The 18407-nt window shown below is 39.4% G+C and overlaps 1 protein-coding gene across 3 annotated transcripts in view; it reads left to right on the top strand.

Annotated features, from left to right (window-relative positions):
• pcsk6 (proprotein convertase subtilisin/kexin type 6) overlaps positions 1-18407 on the top strand; it is a 40367-nt gene that overhangs the window by 819 nt on the left and 21141 nt on the right. For 2 of the 3 annotated variants that reach the window (XM_020613707.1, XM_020613709.1), the window contains exons 2-6: positions 7196-7300; positions 10044-10154; positions 10249-10392; positions 10571-10647; positions 14501-14589. In XM_020613707.1, the coding sequence (XP_020469363.1) occupies positions 7196-7300; positions 10044-10154; positions 10249-10392; positions 10571-10647; positions 14501-14589 (526 nt within the window). Of the gene's footprint in view, positions 1-6964; positions 7028-7195; positions 7301-10043; positions 10155-10248; positions 10393-10570; positions 10648-14500; positions 14590-18407 lie in introns of those variants that run through there. The other variant, XM_020613708.1, reaches the window with a different exon arrangement.

The raw sequence follows: 18407 nt of genomic DNA on the forward strand, positions 1-18407 counted from the left end.
GGCGCGAATGGAAAACCTGCTGAGTAGGCAGTATGGACCAAAACGCTCATAGCCTATTAAACGCTTATTATTAATTGTTTCTTTTTTCTTTCATGCTTTTAAAATTGCAACACAAATTACCACCTTTACAGGACAGAGGTCAGAACACAGACAACAAGACAAGGACACAGTTACAAAAGTGACGTACTAGGGGGGGTTTACTTTTACTTTGTGTGTATAATGTACAGTATGTATATACAACTGTGAGGTCTAATATAAAAGGGATGGAGAAGGGAGTAATAAAAGAATAAAATAAAATTAAAACAATTAGGAAGAAGTGAAGGGGTGGGAGTGAGTTTTAGACAAATAAACAAATAAATAATAAAGCCAGGGAGTGTACTGGTTATGTTTCTGCCCTGAACCACCAGCATAAGAACAAGAGCAGGCCTCCACTGGGAAGCTCCAGAGCAAATCAACAGGGTGTGGACAGCAGCATCCTTGATTTATGGTTAAGTTAAGCTTTTCCTTTGTTGTATTATTTATCATGATTTATTGTGATTGTTCACTGCTGGAATCTGAACTATGCAGCTCTGGATCAGCCCCTGACCTTGACAGGAGAGGCCTGACCCACTGAATGATGTATCCCCCTCCCAAACAGGGAGGAGCTTGTCTAAGGGGGTGTCAGCAGTCCAGTGGTGCTATGTGTAGCTGAGCAAAAGAAAGTAGTGACCCAGCCTCCCCCCATGTTGTCCACTCCAGTGAGTCCCCCAAATGACATGCACCAACTGCTGGGGACAGGGTGAGGTATCCCTTAAACAACTCCTTCTGCTGTGTTTATGTATAAGAAAGATGAATGAATGAATAAATTAAATAATAATGAAATAAAATTAAAGTAATTAAAAAAGAGAAATGAATTAAAAAGTAAATAAAACAAAACGCCCTGTAATAGACTGGTGATCTGTCCAGGGTGAACCCCGCCTCTCGCCCGATGTCAGCTGTGATAGGCTCCAGCGCCCCCTGAACCCTATTCACAATAAGTGGTATAGCTAATGGATGGATGATGTATAAAACAAATCAAATCAATAAATGAATAGGAAAGGAGCAAAAAGCAAGGACAGAAGGCAAGAGAAGACAAACAAAAAAGGAATGGAACAGGAATGGAAAATGATGAGAATAAAAATAAAAATAGAGCAATAAAATGAGAATAAACTATGCATTCATGTAGGAAATATGTACAATCAAAAATAGGAAAGGAATGAGAGGAAAAGAGAAGTAGTAATTATAAATATATGTGCATTACAGCAGAAGAGCTTTCAAACTTATATACAATGATTATATTGCAATTCTCAATTTGTTGCACTGTGGTGGTTGCTGTATCCCGAGATACAGTCATGGAGTCATCAGAGTGACGAGTCCAGGTTGTTGCAGCTACACCACAGGACCAGCTGCTCAACCTCCCGTCTGTAGGCTGACTCGTCACCGTCTCAGATGAGACCAATGACCGTTGTATCATCAGCAAACTTTAGGAGCTTGACAGAGGGGTCCTTCAAGATGCAGTCATTGGTGTAGAGTGAAAACAGCAGAGGGGAGAGCACACATCCCTGGGGGCACCTGTGCTTAATGTACAGGTGCTGGATGTGGTTTTCCCCAGCCTCACCTGCTGCTCCCTGTCTGTCAGAAAGCTAGTGATCCACTGACAGGTGGGGGCAGGCACAGTGAGCTGGGTCAGTTTGGAGTGGAGGATGGTCTGGGATGATGGTGTTGAATGCTGAGCTGAAGTCCACAAAGAGGATCCACTGATGGAGGATTTCACGAGGACTGGGATGATGACGCAGCATTTGAAATAGGAGGGGACTTCACACAGTTCCAGTGACCTGTTCAAGATAAGTGTGAAGATGGGGGCAGCTGATCAGTGGGGGTGGGGGGTGGGGGAGTTGGTATGTGATCATTTTTTACTTTTTCGGTTTAGAAAGCTTGTTGTCTTGGTGATAGTTAGAGGATTGAGGAGTGGATATCTGCATTTAGTTGGAAGATGGTCAGTGCTACCCATAGTACGCACCTTTTTAAACAGGCTTTTGATCTTTAATCAGTTTTATCTGCCTCTAAATGGCATTGTCTACATGTTGTTTTATGTTCTATGATTATCTTGTTGACTGTTTAGTATTGTTTTATTTGTTTTAGTCGATAGATACAGTCTTATGCAAAAGTTTAGGCACCCCTTGATAAATAACAGATTTTGGTGATTTTTTATTTGAACAGATGTTAACACAGTTTCTCTTGGAAATGGAAAAAATGCACAATATTTTCAGCAAACAGTGATGCATAGTTACTTCTTATGCCATAAATTGAACAAAAATAAAAAATAAAAACATTATTATGGCATGGTGCAAAAGTTTGGGCACCCTAAGAGTTCCAGAGTCTCAAAGTCTCTCACAAGGTTTCAGACCTTAATCAGCTCATTAGATCTGATGCACAGCAACAGCTGTCATTGGTAAATGCCAATTTCAAAGCTGTACAAATACCTTGACTCTTCAAACCTTGTGCACACACTTGCGGACACCCAGCAACCATGGGTTCCTCTAAGCAGCTGTGTAAGACCCTGAAAATGAAAGTTATTGATGCCCACAATGCAGGAGAAGGCTACAAGAAGATAGCAAAGCGTTGTCAGCTTGCAGTTTCCACAGTAAGAAATGTAATTAAGAGATGGCAGATCAGGGGAACTGGGGAGGTCAAGATGAGATCTGGAAGACCAAGAAAACTCTCGGACAGAACTGCTCGTATGCTGGTCAGAAAGACAAATCAAAACCCACATTTGACTGCAAAAAACCTGCAGGAAGATTTAGCAGACTCAGGAGTGGTGGTGCACCGTTCCACTGTGCAGCGATGCTTGCACAGACAAGGCCTTCATGGAAGAGTCAGCAGAAGAAAACCTTATCTGCGTCCCCATCATAAAATCCAACGTCTGAAGTATGCAACAGGACATCTACAGAAGCCCGATGCGTTTTGGAAACAAGTGCTGTGGACTGATGAAGTTAAAATAGAACTCTTTGGACACAATCAGCAAAGGCATGTTTGGAGAAAAAAAGGAGCAGCATTTCATGAAAAGAACACCTTGCCAACTATTAAGCATGGGGGTGGATCTATCATGCTCTGGGGTTGTGTTGCAGCCAGTGGCACAGGAAACATTGCACGGGTGGAGGGAAGAATGGATTCCACTAAATACCAGCAAATTCTGGAAGCAAACATCACACCATCTGTAAAAAAGCTGAAGCTGAAAAGAGGATGGCTTCTACAACAGGACAATGATCCTAAACATACCTCGAAATCCACTATGGAATACCTCAAGAGACGCAGGCTGAAGGTTTTGGAATGGCCATCACAGTCCCCTGATTTAAACATCATTGAAAATTTGTGGGTAGATCTTAAAAGAGCTGTGCATGCAAGACGACCAAAGAATATTACAGAACTAGAAGCCTTTTGCAAGGAAGAATGGGAGAAGATCCCAAGTACAAGAATTGAAAGACTTTTAGCTGGCTATGAAAAGCGTTTGCAAGCTGTGATATCTGCCAGAGGAGGTGTTACTAAGTACTGATTGTGTAGGGTGCCCAAACTTTTGCACCATGCCATAATAATGTTTTTATTTTTTATTTTTGTTCAATTTATGGCATAAGAAGTAACTATGCATCACTGTTTGCAGAAAATATTGTGCATTTTTTCCATTTCCAAGAGAAACTGTGTTAACATCTGTTCAAATAAAAAATCACCAAAATCTGTTATGTATCAAGGGGTGCCTAAACTTTTGCATAAGACTGTAAACACCAAACGGCAGACAGGCAGTGGACCTTATTCACTAACATGCGCATAGAAATGTTCTTACCTTGTGCACAAAATAAGTGCAGGAGACATTACCATCATATTCATGACACCAGCCAATTTTGTTCTTTCTATTGTGTGTATGTTAGTGTAAATCAGAATCATTCTAAAATGACAGGCGCATTCCAGTGGTTTTCAAGTAGCCTGCTGCCATGCCCCCATTTCTCTATATACTTATAAACTAGAACAGTTTTTTAAATTTAATTTATTTCAATTAAAACTGTGATTAATCAGAATGACAGGGCATTAATTTCATGTTTATTTAATATGCTACATTTGGTCAATGCATTAGTAAATTAATCATTATAGCCTTAAATTATATTAATCAATTATATTAGCTATTAAAACCTTTTTAATTAATATAGTTTCAGTTAAAATGTGTTTGCATTTTTTAGCCAGCCAGGCCTTCATCATTTGTTCATACACATGGGGTGAGGCAGTATTAAATTTGTTCACAGAGTATGAACAAATTAAGGTAAGAAAATATTGATACAGAATATTGAATAAAATTGTGCATAAATTGTTTGTATACACGGTTTCAGCACAGAATTGTGTGTACACACTGTTTGTGGACGAGGCTTGGTGCTAGCAGCTAACTGGTGAACATACTCAAGCAGTTCGTAGATTAAGAATCAGATATTTTGGAGTTGGTGGAGACCAAAAACAGAGCTAAAAGAAAGTACTGTATATATTGGACCTGATGACCAGACACGTGACTCCAAATGGCAATAATGCTCTGTAACTGCTGGGTGTGTAAATAAGCAACTGCTTGCTGACAGGTTCACAAATTCAACTTAAAAGGTGAAGATATGTCAATATTGAGTCCCCAGGCAGTGAAAAAGGCCATTATTGCAGATTTAAAGCTACAGTAATGAGGGCAGCAAAATGAGAAAGGTGATGCTCATATTTTTGAATGAGAATTAGTTTGTCATTGGACTCTGAAGTTCTCCTTACAGCTGGGCTTTTAGCATCCTTCACTGTTTTCATTCTATAGTCCACAACTTTGCTGTTTTGGTTCACTCTGAGCACTGTCATCAGTGATGTTATTGGACACGACACCCTATTTTTAATAAAGAATGGAAAATGGTTTGGAAATCACAGGCACAATTGTTTGTGTTGCAGCAGTCACAGGTAAATTGCCTTTTGTTGCAATAATCACAATGATCACATTGACATGTTGAGGCCCATATGTATTTAGTCTGTTTAGCCAGTTTTTTTTTTATTACATATCAAATAAGACAAAATAAGATGGTACAGTTTTGAATCATTTAAGGTTGTAGTGATATGGTACAGGGGTGTACTGAGTTTTGTTATATACTATATGTTCAGCTGCCTCCAGCTAATGTTCACTGTGCAGCTGTAACTATGAAGAGATTGAAAAGTGCACTTATGCTCTCTAGGCTGCAGGACTTACAGTACAGCACAGCAAATGAACTTAGCTGTAAACCTTTACTGCCATGCCTTCTCTGTGCTTACTTTTGTAGTAAATGTAATTTCAAGTCTTACTACCAATTTCATTATTTCACTCGTAATGAGAGTTGTTTAAATGAAGGACATTTCCATCAGCAGTCCCCAAGCTGAATAAGATCTGAGTTTCCCGAACAAAACCTGCTCCCAAGCAGGTTAGGTTCACAGAGTAAGTTGCCATAGTAACTGACTCTGAGTTTAGATTACCTCTCTTTGTGAAACGGGTTTAACTTACCCCGCTTCACGGGTTTAAGTTACCTCCGTTTCTGAAACCGAAAACTCAGAGTTTCCCTCATTTCGGGGTTAACAAACTCTGAGTTTCGACAAAACCGCCTTCTTGAAATAGGCCCCAGGTGTCTTTCGTTATCTCCTCAGCTAACATGGGAGGTTTGGAGGTTGGAGGAACTGTTCTTCCCCCAACTCTGTACTTTTGGACTAGTGTATTAAATGATAGGAGCTGGTTATTTTCAAACCGGTGATTGCCCAGTGTGGCCATGATTCTAAGTGGATTGTTGTGCAGTCGAAAATCAGGGTTGTGCCAGGTTGGAGTTGTGATTTAGTGATTTGTTTGCTTTCTACCAGGCTGTCAGAGTTCAGGAGACAGTGATATTCTTACAGCAATTCATTGTCTTGATTGTGCGGTAGGAAGGCAAGTTTTTTTTGGCACTGATTTTGTTCTAGTTGTAACCACAAGTTATTGTCTTATTTTTGAATGTATTTGTAATATTTTTTTTTCCATTTGACTAAATATTGTAGATGATTTGAGAAGAAGTAATATTGAAAGTTTGGCACTTCAAGGCCACCTTGTGATTTTGTTCTTCTTAAGTGTAGACCAGGAGATTTGGGGTTTCTTGGTTTTTCCAGTAAAATTGCGAAATTAATGAATCAAGTGATTTAAGCCATTTATCTGTGGGTGTTGTGGGAAGCACTGAAAATAAGCAGATAATTTGTGGGAGTGTTTTCATTCTGACTGTAGCGATTTGGCCGATGAGTGAGAGTAGGAGGTTGCACCAGTGTGTGAAATCCTCTCTTATCTTTTTTAACAGAGGGGTGTAGTGGAGGTTCAAAAGCTCCGACAGCCTGGATGAAATATAGATAACTAAGTATTTAATGTTAGCTATGTGTGGGAGGGGAAATGCTCAGCTGCAGAACCATTATGAACATTAATATTGTTACATTTGTTGGTGCGAAGTGATTTTTAATGCAATTCCAAAACGTACAACTGTAATAGACCTAATACAAAATAAAATGGATAAACACCAGCCAGAAGAAGTTTTCACAACAGGCCAAAAGTTGCTCTTATTAATGACAACATAACAAAATAACATGGTTTAAATGAGCAATTCACTATGAGGTCCTGTACATTCATGGCCTAGATGGTTGTTATGTGCATATCATTTTAGGATAACGGTCTTAGTTTGTAACATAGTTGAGACTGACATTTTTTGGCTGTCTTGTCTATGGTTTGAGTTTTGTTTAAAGAGATGTATGTTAGTTACCACTTTACATAAGTCCTTTTTAGCAATTACATTATTAGTAATGGGTACCAAAATTAACTGGTTTTAGCTAGTAAATAGGCCCGACATCTGTAAAAGAGAAGAACACAAAATACCTGTGATTGAGAGAGGGTGGAGACACATGTGGTGTGCCAGCAGTGGACATGCTGCAACTCCTGCCCACATTTTTGGGGGCAGTCAAGAGAGAGCATGTATGTTTATTAAATTCTATAATATACATAAACATATACAGAAAACTTGTAAAATCAGGTTTATGTTGTTTTTTTTAAGTCAGCCAACATCAGTAGGTAACAGCATCTCAGATATATATAGTAAAGTAAATAAATGTCTGCATTAATTTTCTGTGTGTGTTCCATCAGATAGGAAGCCTTGAGGATCATTACCATTTCTACCACAGCAGGGTGGTTCGCAGAGCGACATTCTCTTTGAAGGGCCCCCACAGCTTCATCCATATGGATCCCATGGTGAGACCTGTATCACTTTCTTTCAAGTGGAGTCAAAATGTACAACAGAGAAGGCATGATCACATGAACACATTTTTACTCTTGTCTAAAGCCTTCCAAGCAGAGGTGCCAACCCAGGGCATAGTTTAGTGGACTACACTGGCAGTGCTTCACATATTTCTGTCAAACTGTGTTTTTTCTGTTTCATCAGTTTAGTAGTGGTGTGATAATGCTGCACACCTATTTTGATTTAAAATGGTTGAGCAGGATTTGGTTTTCAACTTAAATAATAAGAACATAGTATCATTTTCTGAGGTTATACCCCCAAACCTAATAAAAATAGGTTCATGGGTTCAAAGGAAGAAACAGGTTCGCTCTCTAGGACTGAGTTTCAGTTGGGAGAAATGAAAATTGCACTGTGGTTTTTCCCCTAAAAAATACAATTAATTACATAAAAGAAATTTTAATCAAGTGCAATTAAATAAATAGAGATTCAAAAAGTAAAAGAATCATTTAAAAAGCAACTAAAATGTTTTAGAGTGATGTCACCATCTAGAGACATTTTGGATAAAACCAAACAGATTTAGAGAAAGCATGGATACAACACGATAAAACAGGTTTAAAGGTGATGAGGCCACTCAGACTGTGTGTTATTATTGCACTGTTCTTATGTTTGGGGCCAATATGACCTCAGAGCCACTTTAGCTGTTTATAAAAAATATTTAGTGTTATTCTTTTACTCTGAAACTTTGTGATTTTTCCTAATTTCATGAAGTTTCTGTAAAAAAAAAAAAAAGATTTTGACTTGACGGTGATCTGTCTGTAATCAGGCATCTACACACTGTTGATGTTTGGGTTTAAAATGACTCCAGAGATAAGCTCCAGTAAGTGCTATGGATTTTCACATTTTTCCCCTCAATGCGCTCTTCTGCAGTCCCATGTGAACAGGTATCGCCAGCATTTCTGTAGGAGTTCGGTTTTGTTTCTGGACAAACTAAAGATTTGTAGAGCTATCATCAGCCTTTGGAAGCTGTGGCACCTGCTTCTTTTTCCCCAGCCATGTCCACAGCCAAACCAACAATTTCTAGGTAAGTATATTGCAAAAGGGTAGGAAGCTGAGTTAACTGTATGAGATCCCTTTACCAGAGTAACGTCTCTTGGGACCTCTACTTAGACGCGCTGTACCTTGACTACTGGTCAAGATACAGCAAGGTGCTACTATTTGTATTTAAGACCATGAATGGCCTCACTCCTCCATACCTGTCAGATGTTCTCTCTGTCTATGCTCCACGCAAAGCACTCCTCAGAGCATCTGTCCTTGGTTGTCCCTCGGTCTCGATACAAAAAAATGGGGCGATCGTTCTTTTGCCGTGTATGGCCTCAGGCTCTGGAACTCCCTACCACCAGAGCTACGGTCCATAACTGAGCTAGCGGCTTTTAGGTCAACTTTAAAAACATGTATTTAATCATTTTGGACATTGTGACACCAGAACACTGTTGGTTTTAGTGCTTCACTGAATGCATGCTTGTCTCTTTGCGCAGTCAGCTGTCAGTCAGTTGAATAGTGTGAAACTGGTGGCAGGAGATCAATAGCATTAGAAGGCATTACTGAGACACTTCATTATCTATACTTAACATTAATACTAAGAATCAGACATTGTGGTTGCAGAGGTTTATGGCAAAAGTCAGTGGCTCCATTCAACTTATTTCCCTCTGAACCTGATGTGTTTGTGTGTGTGGATACTTGTGTAACTGCAAAAGTCAGGGCTATATTTGTTAGGATGCTTACATATAGTAGTTTCAGTATCTTTACATACATGAAATTAATAAATTAATTATAATCCTTACCAGCTGTATCACAGTCTGGTATGGAAACTGCTCTGTCTCTGACCGCAAGGTGTTGCAGCAGGTGGTGAAAACTACCCAAAGCATCACAAGGACTCCACTTCCAGCCATTGGGGGTGTCCACAGGGAACACTGTCTTCGACGTGCTCACAGCATTTTCAAGGACTTCTCTCACCCTGCTCACAAACTGTTTGACCTCCTACCCTCTGGGAGGCACTTCAGGAGCCTCCGGACCAAGAACAGTAGACCCAGGAACAGCTTCTTCCCCCACAGCTGTCTCCTTACTGAACTCTGTCCCCCGTTGACCCCCCACTGCCTTCCTCTATACCACTACACACACCTCACCCCTTGTCATCTCTTCTCCTGGGACTAATGCAATACACTTCTATTACCTGTAACACTGAAGTGATCTGCTAATTTGCACACACTTGACTCACAGAATACTGCTCTGTATTCATTTGCACACTGTTCCTATGCAGATACTGTATATTTATCTTTGCACTATTTACATCCATTGAAGTGTTCACTCATGTAACCTATTATCTTCTTATTCTGCACTATTTCATTCCATCTCATCCCATTGCACTAGTGTTCTATAAACTTAATGTACCTTATCCATTACTGTAATTTGAATCCAGTCTGTTGTACATCGTACATTACCCTGCATATCTTACTGTTAATATCAATTGTACATAGCCAAACAGTAAATTAGTTCTGACTGTAGATACTGTGCACTCTGCACTGCTGTTATTGCACTTTTGGTTAGATTCTAAACTGCATTTCGTTGCCTTGTAGTTGTACAAGGATAATGACAATAAAGTTCATTCTAATCTAATCTAATAATCTATAAGAGAGCTTCTAATTATTTTACACTAGAAACTGAAATAAAGAGTTTTGCCATTTCCACTTCTATCCTTAGGTGGACTGGGCCCAGCAGCAAGTAGCAAAACCACGCGTGAAGAGGCATGCCCCACGTAACCAAGACCTCATTCATTTCAATGACCCTAAATGGTCCAACATGTGGTACATTGTAAGTACAGCACACTAGCATATTCATGCTGCTCTTTCAATTTTGAACCAAGAGGAGACAAAATAATCTGTTTGTAATCTGTGTTTGTCTTCAGCACTGCAACAACAAGAGCAGCCGCTGTCGCTCCGAGATGAACATTTTACCAGCGTGGCAGAGGGGCTACACTGGCAAAGATGTGGTGGTCACCATACTGGATGATGGCATTGAAAGGAACCACCCTGATCTGGCTCAGAACTATGTATGTGTTATCCATCTAAAAAGTCCAAATATGGATGCAGCCCTAATTTTTAAAACGTCCATAAGAATTTAATTTTCACATGTAACATCAGTATATACCCCTCCTGTTGATAAACTTCACTAAAAAGGAGCTGTTTTCTTGTTTACATTTCCTCTTTGTTCTTTTTTCATTTGTGTAGGACCAGCTGGCAAGTTATGATGTCAATGGAAATGACCATGATCCCACACCACGTTACGACTCTCGCAATGAAAATATGTAAGAAAGAATACCACACTGTCTCCATCCTGTCACAGCCAAGTAAAAGATCCACTCCTCTGCTCCCTCAGCCATCCCTCTATCCCTTTATCAAGTCTTTATCCCTTTAGTACAAGGCCAAATGCCCACTGTACGGCAGGAGTAGTTCCAGATGAATTCCAGACAGCAGGGCCTCAGTGTGTCAAACAAAGGGCTTGTTGGATTGATTAACAGAATCCGAACGCTCTTTTTGGAAAGCAGACAACAATTTTTGTAGCACTCTGAAGAATGACACCCACTTCACGCAGGGACCAGTAAACTGTTTGGCAGTGAGAATGTGTGTACCTCTCTCAGGTTCTCCTTTCTCATTCTTTGCACAACTACTTCTGCCACTTTTTTGGGAGCAAACAAACAAGTGTGACACCATGTAGGATTTAGATGAGAGACTGTCCAAAGTACTAAGTAAGATAGTGTTACATGAAGTTAAATTGTTTTAGGGTCAAAGGTGTTTGATTGGATCTTTTTTGTTTCCTCACAGTGGTGAACATAGTCCACTATTGCAGTATATTGTATACGTTGATGGATGTAGTACTGCTCCCGAGGGACAACTGTACTGTACAAATCAATAAAGTCAGTCAAAGCCAAACTTCCTATACAGTATGTCCCAAGTGGTGGAAGAAGTACTCAAATTATTAACTTGAGTAAAAGTAGCAATACCACAGTGTAAAAATACTTTGTTACAAATAAAGGTATTGCAACCAAAATGTTACTTAAATAAAAGTACAAAATATTACCATTAAAATATACTTAAAGTGCCAAAAGTAAAAGTACTTATAATGCAGAATGGCACATTTTATATTTTATTATCCCTCATGGGCAGTATATGATGTTATTGGATTATAATTATTGATGCATTATTGTGTTCAGCACTTTAATGTTGCAGCTGGTAAAGGCAGAGCTCCTTTGAAACATATTAAATGCTTGTTTAAATCACTGCTGGGTAGCTTGTAAATGTCTCACAGGGGATTAATAAAGTCTTATGATTATAATGTATTTTGTTTATTGATCTGATTCTGAAATGTAACAACTAAATTAAGATATCCAATAAATGTAGTGGAGCATAAAGTACAATATGTGCCTCTAAAATGTAGTTACAGCATGAAGTAGCGGAAAATTAAAAATACTCAAGTAAAGAACAGATACCTCAAAAATGTATCCAAGTGCAGTACTTGAGTAAATCTCCAATAGTCGTTTTTGTAACCTAATATATCAAATAGCTCATTTAAATTGGGCAGTGGGTGGCAAGCATTTGTCGGCTCTGTGGTAACGTCTCCTGCATCCATCTTGGGTGTGTTAACACTGATTAAAGCTTTTTTCAGACAGGACGCGGTGGATGCTATGGGCACACAGGAGCAATAGCAGAGATGCCATTCACCTTATTAAAAGTCAGCCACCATCGAAATGATTTTGAAACTAATATGTTAATTTTAAAACAGTCACATATTGTTGCTTTAAGGCTGCAAGGGATCATAAGGATTTTCCAACAATAAAATAAAGTAAAAAATACAACAAAACAAGTGTCTATCAGTTTAAATAATCTAACATTTACCCCGAACCTAAAGTATAAAGAATATAATATAAATCATAGAAATAACAAACTCTCTAGTCTTGTAATTCCACCTCCCCACGATACTGTCAGAGCTCATGGACCTTTGCATATAACCAGCCTTCACCCTTAGCCACATCTGGGCTGCTGTTTATCAAATAGACATTTAAGTGTCAGCCACTGCATCACAATGAAATGTAAAAAAATTTTTAAATTTGGTTTCTTGGCAGTTTTTGAAACCACCCAGTGCCCTGCTGGCCAGCACAGACACCACTTTACACCACAGTGCAGACAAACGTTTCTTGATATCTATGGTAACTACGGTATGGATGACTGCATTCATTACCAACTTCACCATTGAGTTTCTTTGCCAAAAGCACTGAATTTATACAACTAGAGCACTTCTGTTTTGCATACAAACAAAAACTAAAAGGCTTTGAATGAAATTTTTTCAAACTTCTCCCATGTGAGGAAGACAACTTTGCCCCCAGTAATGTTGTGACCTTCATGAGGATCAACAAACAAAGAAGACAATTAAAAGGAGAGGCCTCCAGCAGTTTACGAGCTGGCCTTGGAGAGATGAGTTAACTGCACCTGGCTTGGGCTTAGATTCAGTCAGTTAGTATTCAAGGTCATAACATCAGACATGTCATACTTGGTATTCTGGTGTGTTGGCCTCTGTGTTTGTCCACAGATTAAATGTAACAGTACAGCAGCTGCTACAACAAAATGTACATTGTGGGGAAAAGAGTTGAAGTTACTGTCAAGTGAAAGGCTTTGTAGCTTTGCAGCTGCATTCTGCTGCTTCTTTTCCCCTCATTGAGCCACTGACTGGTTAGTTACTGTAGTGAGCAGGGATTTGGTTTCACTGACAACTGATCTTCTTTCTGGAGTAGGTGCCACTGTTTTATCTAGGAATATAAACAGGGCTTTAAGCCAGGTTTGACATTAGGGACGTAGTGCTCGGCAGGTCACAGGTGATCAGAGAGCCTGCTGGGTTTATACGGAGTGTGGTTTTGGAGTCCACTAGCTTAGTTAATATGCCCAGCAAGGGAAACCCTCAGAGTGCAGAGTGATATCCAGACTAGAAAATCTGGTTATGATTAGTTTATTGGTTTAAGTGAATCCAGGCTTAAACCAAATGTTTTCCCACTACCTTGGACCTCCTCCACCTGTGTATACAAGTGCTCCTGTTGCTCAGCCTACTAAACAAGGTGGTGGTGTTGCCTTAATCAAACTAATCTTATGTTCAAGTGTTTTGATGCTCTTATATTAAAACCAGCACACACAGACAATTTTTGAAGAATTTTGAGAATTCATCTGAAACTGTGTGGTTCATTCTGATGAGATTGGAATCATAGGTTTCAGGCTATTACTGGTGGTCCTTTAATTTTAGCAACAGGCTCTTAAGGAAATCGTACCAGTAATATAAACACAGCTCACTCTGGTCTCATGGATTCAGTTGCCCCTCTTAGTAACAAAACAAGATGTTCAAAGAGGTCTGTGTTCTGATGTAGGTCTGTAGGACACTGGAATGAAAACAAATGAAAATGAACACAGGAAGCTTCATATCTCTCACGGCACAAGTGCTATTTCAGCATATTTCTCTCCCTTATTCTGTAACAATAAACAATAATCCCAAATGCAGCTAACCTGAGCTACTCACCCTTTGCTGATTTAGACTTTTTCTGCAATAAAACAGAAATATAAAAAGATTAATTTAAAAAAAAGCATTATGTCATAGTCTCTGTTTTAAACCATTTTGAGACTTAATTTGAACATAACTGAAAGTCTGTGGGTAGATTTTTAGGATGGTCACCATATTCTATTTCTTCTATTGGCCTCATAAAGACTAGGGAACATTTGTAACAGTTTTGCCTGATGTTTGTGAGAGTAGAATGGCTGCAGGAGATAAGGCAGTCAATTTTTGTTGTTTGGTGTTTCCCACTATATTTCCATTATCTGTAGGCACTGGAGGGTAGCATTTATTCACAGGTGTGTTAGCTCTCAATAAAAGGGAAGGAATTGTCATCCTCTGAGTAATGATTCCCCTGCTGATACTCGATTCAGAGGTTCACCTCAGCATGGGCAGTGATGACACCTCTTCTTTGAATGCTACACAAAAGGAAAACCAGTGGAATTTATAGAATAAGCCTTCTCACCAGTGTTTACACTGTTGGGGTGTTTTATCCTGGAAATGTGCCTTGGTACTTGGCATTAAAACATATAAGCTGTACATTTCTATGTGTGCTCTCTGTTTACATGTAGACATGGAACTCGATGTGCAGGTGAAGTTGCAGCAGCAGCCAATAACTCCCATTGCATCGTCGGGGTTGCCTACAATGCTCACATTGGAGGTAGAGTTCTCTGTTGTTTGCTCAACACTTTCAAGAATCAGTCTTGATTGATCTGTACATCACAATTTTCTCACTTGTATCTTATGGTTCTTAAACTGCATCTACATTGCAAGCGTTTCAGCCGTGGTTTTGATATACACACGAGATGCTTGTGTTACGCAACGCATATGCTCCTATATGTCTACACTGCCTGCGTTTCAGCTTGCATGACTCTTGTGCTTTATGTACCACAACTGTGACCTCAAGCATATTTTTTATACTTCGAGTTTTTTTTCTCTCTCCAAAGAATCCACCAAAAAACAATGAGAGAACACATCACTCCAGTCCTTAGGTCTTTGCACTGGCTTCCAGTTAAATACAGGATTCAGTGTAAGGCCCTACTGATTGTCTCCAAGTCTCTCAATGGTCTGGGCCCAAAACACCCCAGAGATGTTTGCTGAGTAGAGGCCTGGTAGGTATCTCAGATGTGCAGGGACCGGTCAGCTAGTGGTGCCCAGAGGTCAGACTACAGTGAACAAGGTGGAAGGGCTTTTAGCCACAATGCTGCCCACAGCTGGAACCAGCTCCCATTAGGATTTAGATCTGCCCCAACTGGAACTACTTTAAAAACTAAAGACTGATCTTTTTTCCTCTGCTTTGAATTAATGCATCTTAATTCCACCCAGGTTTGCACTTTATCTGCTTTTATCTTTCTTCAATTACTCAATCACCAACTGTCTTCACTGTGCTGTGTAGCTGACTGTATGTAGAGACACTGGTGTTTCAAGTTTCCAGAAGAAAGTACGGCTGCCGCTGATGTTTAAGTGCTAAGAGGTTAATCTGGGGAAGACTAAGGAATAGGACTACAAAGTATATAGAGAACAGTGAGAATCCACAGTTTGCCACAGCTACACTAAAAGTACTAGGTTTCTACACTTTGAGCTGTCATATAATTGTTGCTTTTAATTTGCATTTGATGTTTTAATGTAATTTGCGTTCAAATGTTTTATCCATTTATGTGCATTGTGTTAAGCACTTTGCATGTAAAAATGGGCTATATAAATAAACTTTCCTTTTACAGCTCACTAGTTCCAACCAGAATTCCACCAAAATAGAGAAATATATCAAGCAAACAGTTTAAACACATGATATATCATCTGTTACATCAATCCTAGGGAACATGCCTTTCCTTTTAAAGTGTGTGTACTTTTCATTTGCTGTATTATAACCATGGGTTGGATACATTGTGTAGCCAATAATTTTCTCATTGTCTACTATTTGTCTTATTTTTGGACCATAGTTTCCCCTTTTCAGATGTGTTTCTGTAGCCTTCTCAGTTTACTTTCTGTGCACCAAGCACTTCCAGTGTGCAAGTGTAGACACAAGCATGAGCTTCTCATGTGCTGCTTGCCGGATACGATGAGCTGCACATGCTATGCTTATAGACATGGCTTGAATCTTAGCCAAGTAAAATTTGAGGAATAGGTGTAAGGAGAGAGGAACTGAGGAAATACATTTACAGATATGAGACATTGTTTCCTCTGATTTGTCATCTGAATCATCCAGTCACCAACTGATTTCTCATAAGGGGTGTCAGTCCATAAAAGATGTCTCTGAAGGATGCTCTCTTGTATCCTTCCTGGAGGCTTCTCTGTGCAGCCTCCTCACTACTCACTCCTCCAAACAGCACTGACAGAAATGGAACACTCTGCATTATGGTGAACCAGAACGTCTGGGTCAAGAAATGAGTGAGGAACAGTCAGTTAGGGTAATTGGGATTACCTCTAGGTTTACTCAGGGTTTTTCTTCAATTGTTTAATTACATTGTTATATGTGTTTGAGTTAGCCAAAATCAGTTTTAGGGTCGCTAATGTCAGATGGTCTGATAAATATTACTTAAACTACTGGATGAAATGATATGAAACATGGTGCAGACATCCATGGTCCCTAACATGCAACATTAACATGAACATGGTAAAAGTTATACATGCCATGTTAACATTAGCATTTAACTCAAAGGGAAGGTGATATGAGTTTCCTTGATCTCTCTATTGCTCCATTGGTGTGTCTCTGCCCAAAGTTATATCTCCGTGGTAACAGGGCTTTGTGGATCAAGAGCAAAACGATGATCAGCACTACAGTGTGACTCAGGTTCGATGATACCCAAGTATACCTATTCAAGAAGCAAAACTGGAAATGTAGAGAAAAATAGGGTAATATGTTTGCACTTAGAAAGTGGCCCAGTAGTGTGATGGTTAGCATTGTTACCTCCCAGGAAGAAGGTTCTGGGTTCAAATCCTTTTTATCTGGAATTTGCATCCTCTCTGTATTTGGGTATTATGACTTTGTCCCATAGTCTAAAGGTGTGTTGATTGGTGGCTCTAAATGGCCTGAAGGTGTAAGTGGTTGTCTTTTTATCCCATGGTGCACTTTGCATCTGTCTATCTGTTTCATTGGTCTTTTCTGTATGACTTTAGGGACAGGGTGCATCTTGCCTGTCTCGGCAGTTGTTTCATTGTATTTTCATCATTTTGTTGTTTGTTTGTTTTGTTGTTGTTGTGCCATGTAGCTGACATCAGCTTAGTAAGTACAGATAATGAAAACTCTTTTTCACAGTATGAACATTCAAATGTGTCAGCCAGACACACATAAGGTCATATCTGCTCGTTTTGTTGAATAGATCTACTGGAATACTGCTGAGTTGTGCTGCCAGGAAACAACAAAAAGTTCAGATTAAGTGTTTTAATTAAAAATCCTCAACATCTCCGCCCTGTGACACACTGGTGAACTATCCAGGGTTTGCTGCCCCTCTCGCCCAATGTCGGCTAGGATTGGCCCCAGCTCCCTGGTGACCCTCTACAGAATACGCAGTGATGGTGAATGGATGGTTCAGCGTGTGGAGAAAATTCCCACTGCAAAGACTCTGCCACACAGACGATATTTTTAACCTGAAATTTTGTGATGATAAGAAAGGTGTTTCTTTTGCCCCAGGTAGGAGACTAGCATGCTGCTGAACATTAATGTTTCCACTCTATACATTCCTTGTGCCTTTTGTAATGTGAGATGTTGGGGATATTTAATTAAAACACTTAATCTGAACTTTTTGTTGTTTCCTGGCAGCACAACTCAGCAGTATTCCAGTAGATCTATTCAACAAAACGAGCAGATATGACTTTAAGTGTGTCTGGCTGACTCATTTGAATGTTCATACTGTGAAAAAAAGTTTTCAATATCTGTACTTACTAAAAAAAATGATGCTAATGCTCATTGGTTTTTATCAAAAAGTCAACATCCTCACCAGTTTTCCAAGTGGAAAACATACATTAACAGCATTGTTGTTGTATTGCTGGGTGGAGTTAGGCTGTGACATTCTTGTAATATTGTCATTTTCAATGCTCATTAAAAACAAATCATGTAAACATGCAGTTTATACTTTACTGTGAGTGATGTATAATCTCAGGTTTAATGCTATATTAATAGGTAAACACCATTTAATGGTGTGAGCTCAACCGGTTTTGAGCAGTTTAAACAAAAGCAATGTATCAGATTTTATTTCACATACTGTCAAGGCTACTGCAGTCATAACTATAGCTGTCACTTCCAGAACATGTAGTGTTACAACCAGGGGTAATTTGAGAACTAACTCAGATTCAAATTCACATAGACGGAGCTGCTTTTGTTGTTCGAAGCCTTTTAATTTCAAGATTGTTCCAATGATTCTACTCTTTTTCTTTCAAAGCCAAATGCTGCAGCTTCAAGCTCTTTAACCAGGATATGTCCTTTAAATCACACATAAACCAAGTCTCTAGATCTGCCTTCTTTCACCTGCGCAATATTGC

The sequence above is a fragment of the Monopterus albus genome, unplaced genomic scaffold (genome assembly GCF_001952655.1).
Source record: "Monopterus albus unplaced genomic scaffold, M_albus_1.0 scaffold137.1, whole genome shotgun sequence".
NCBI lineage: Eukaryota > Metazoa > Chordata > Actinopteri > Synbranchiformes > Synbranchidae > Monopterus > Monopterus albus.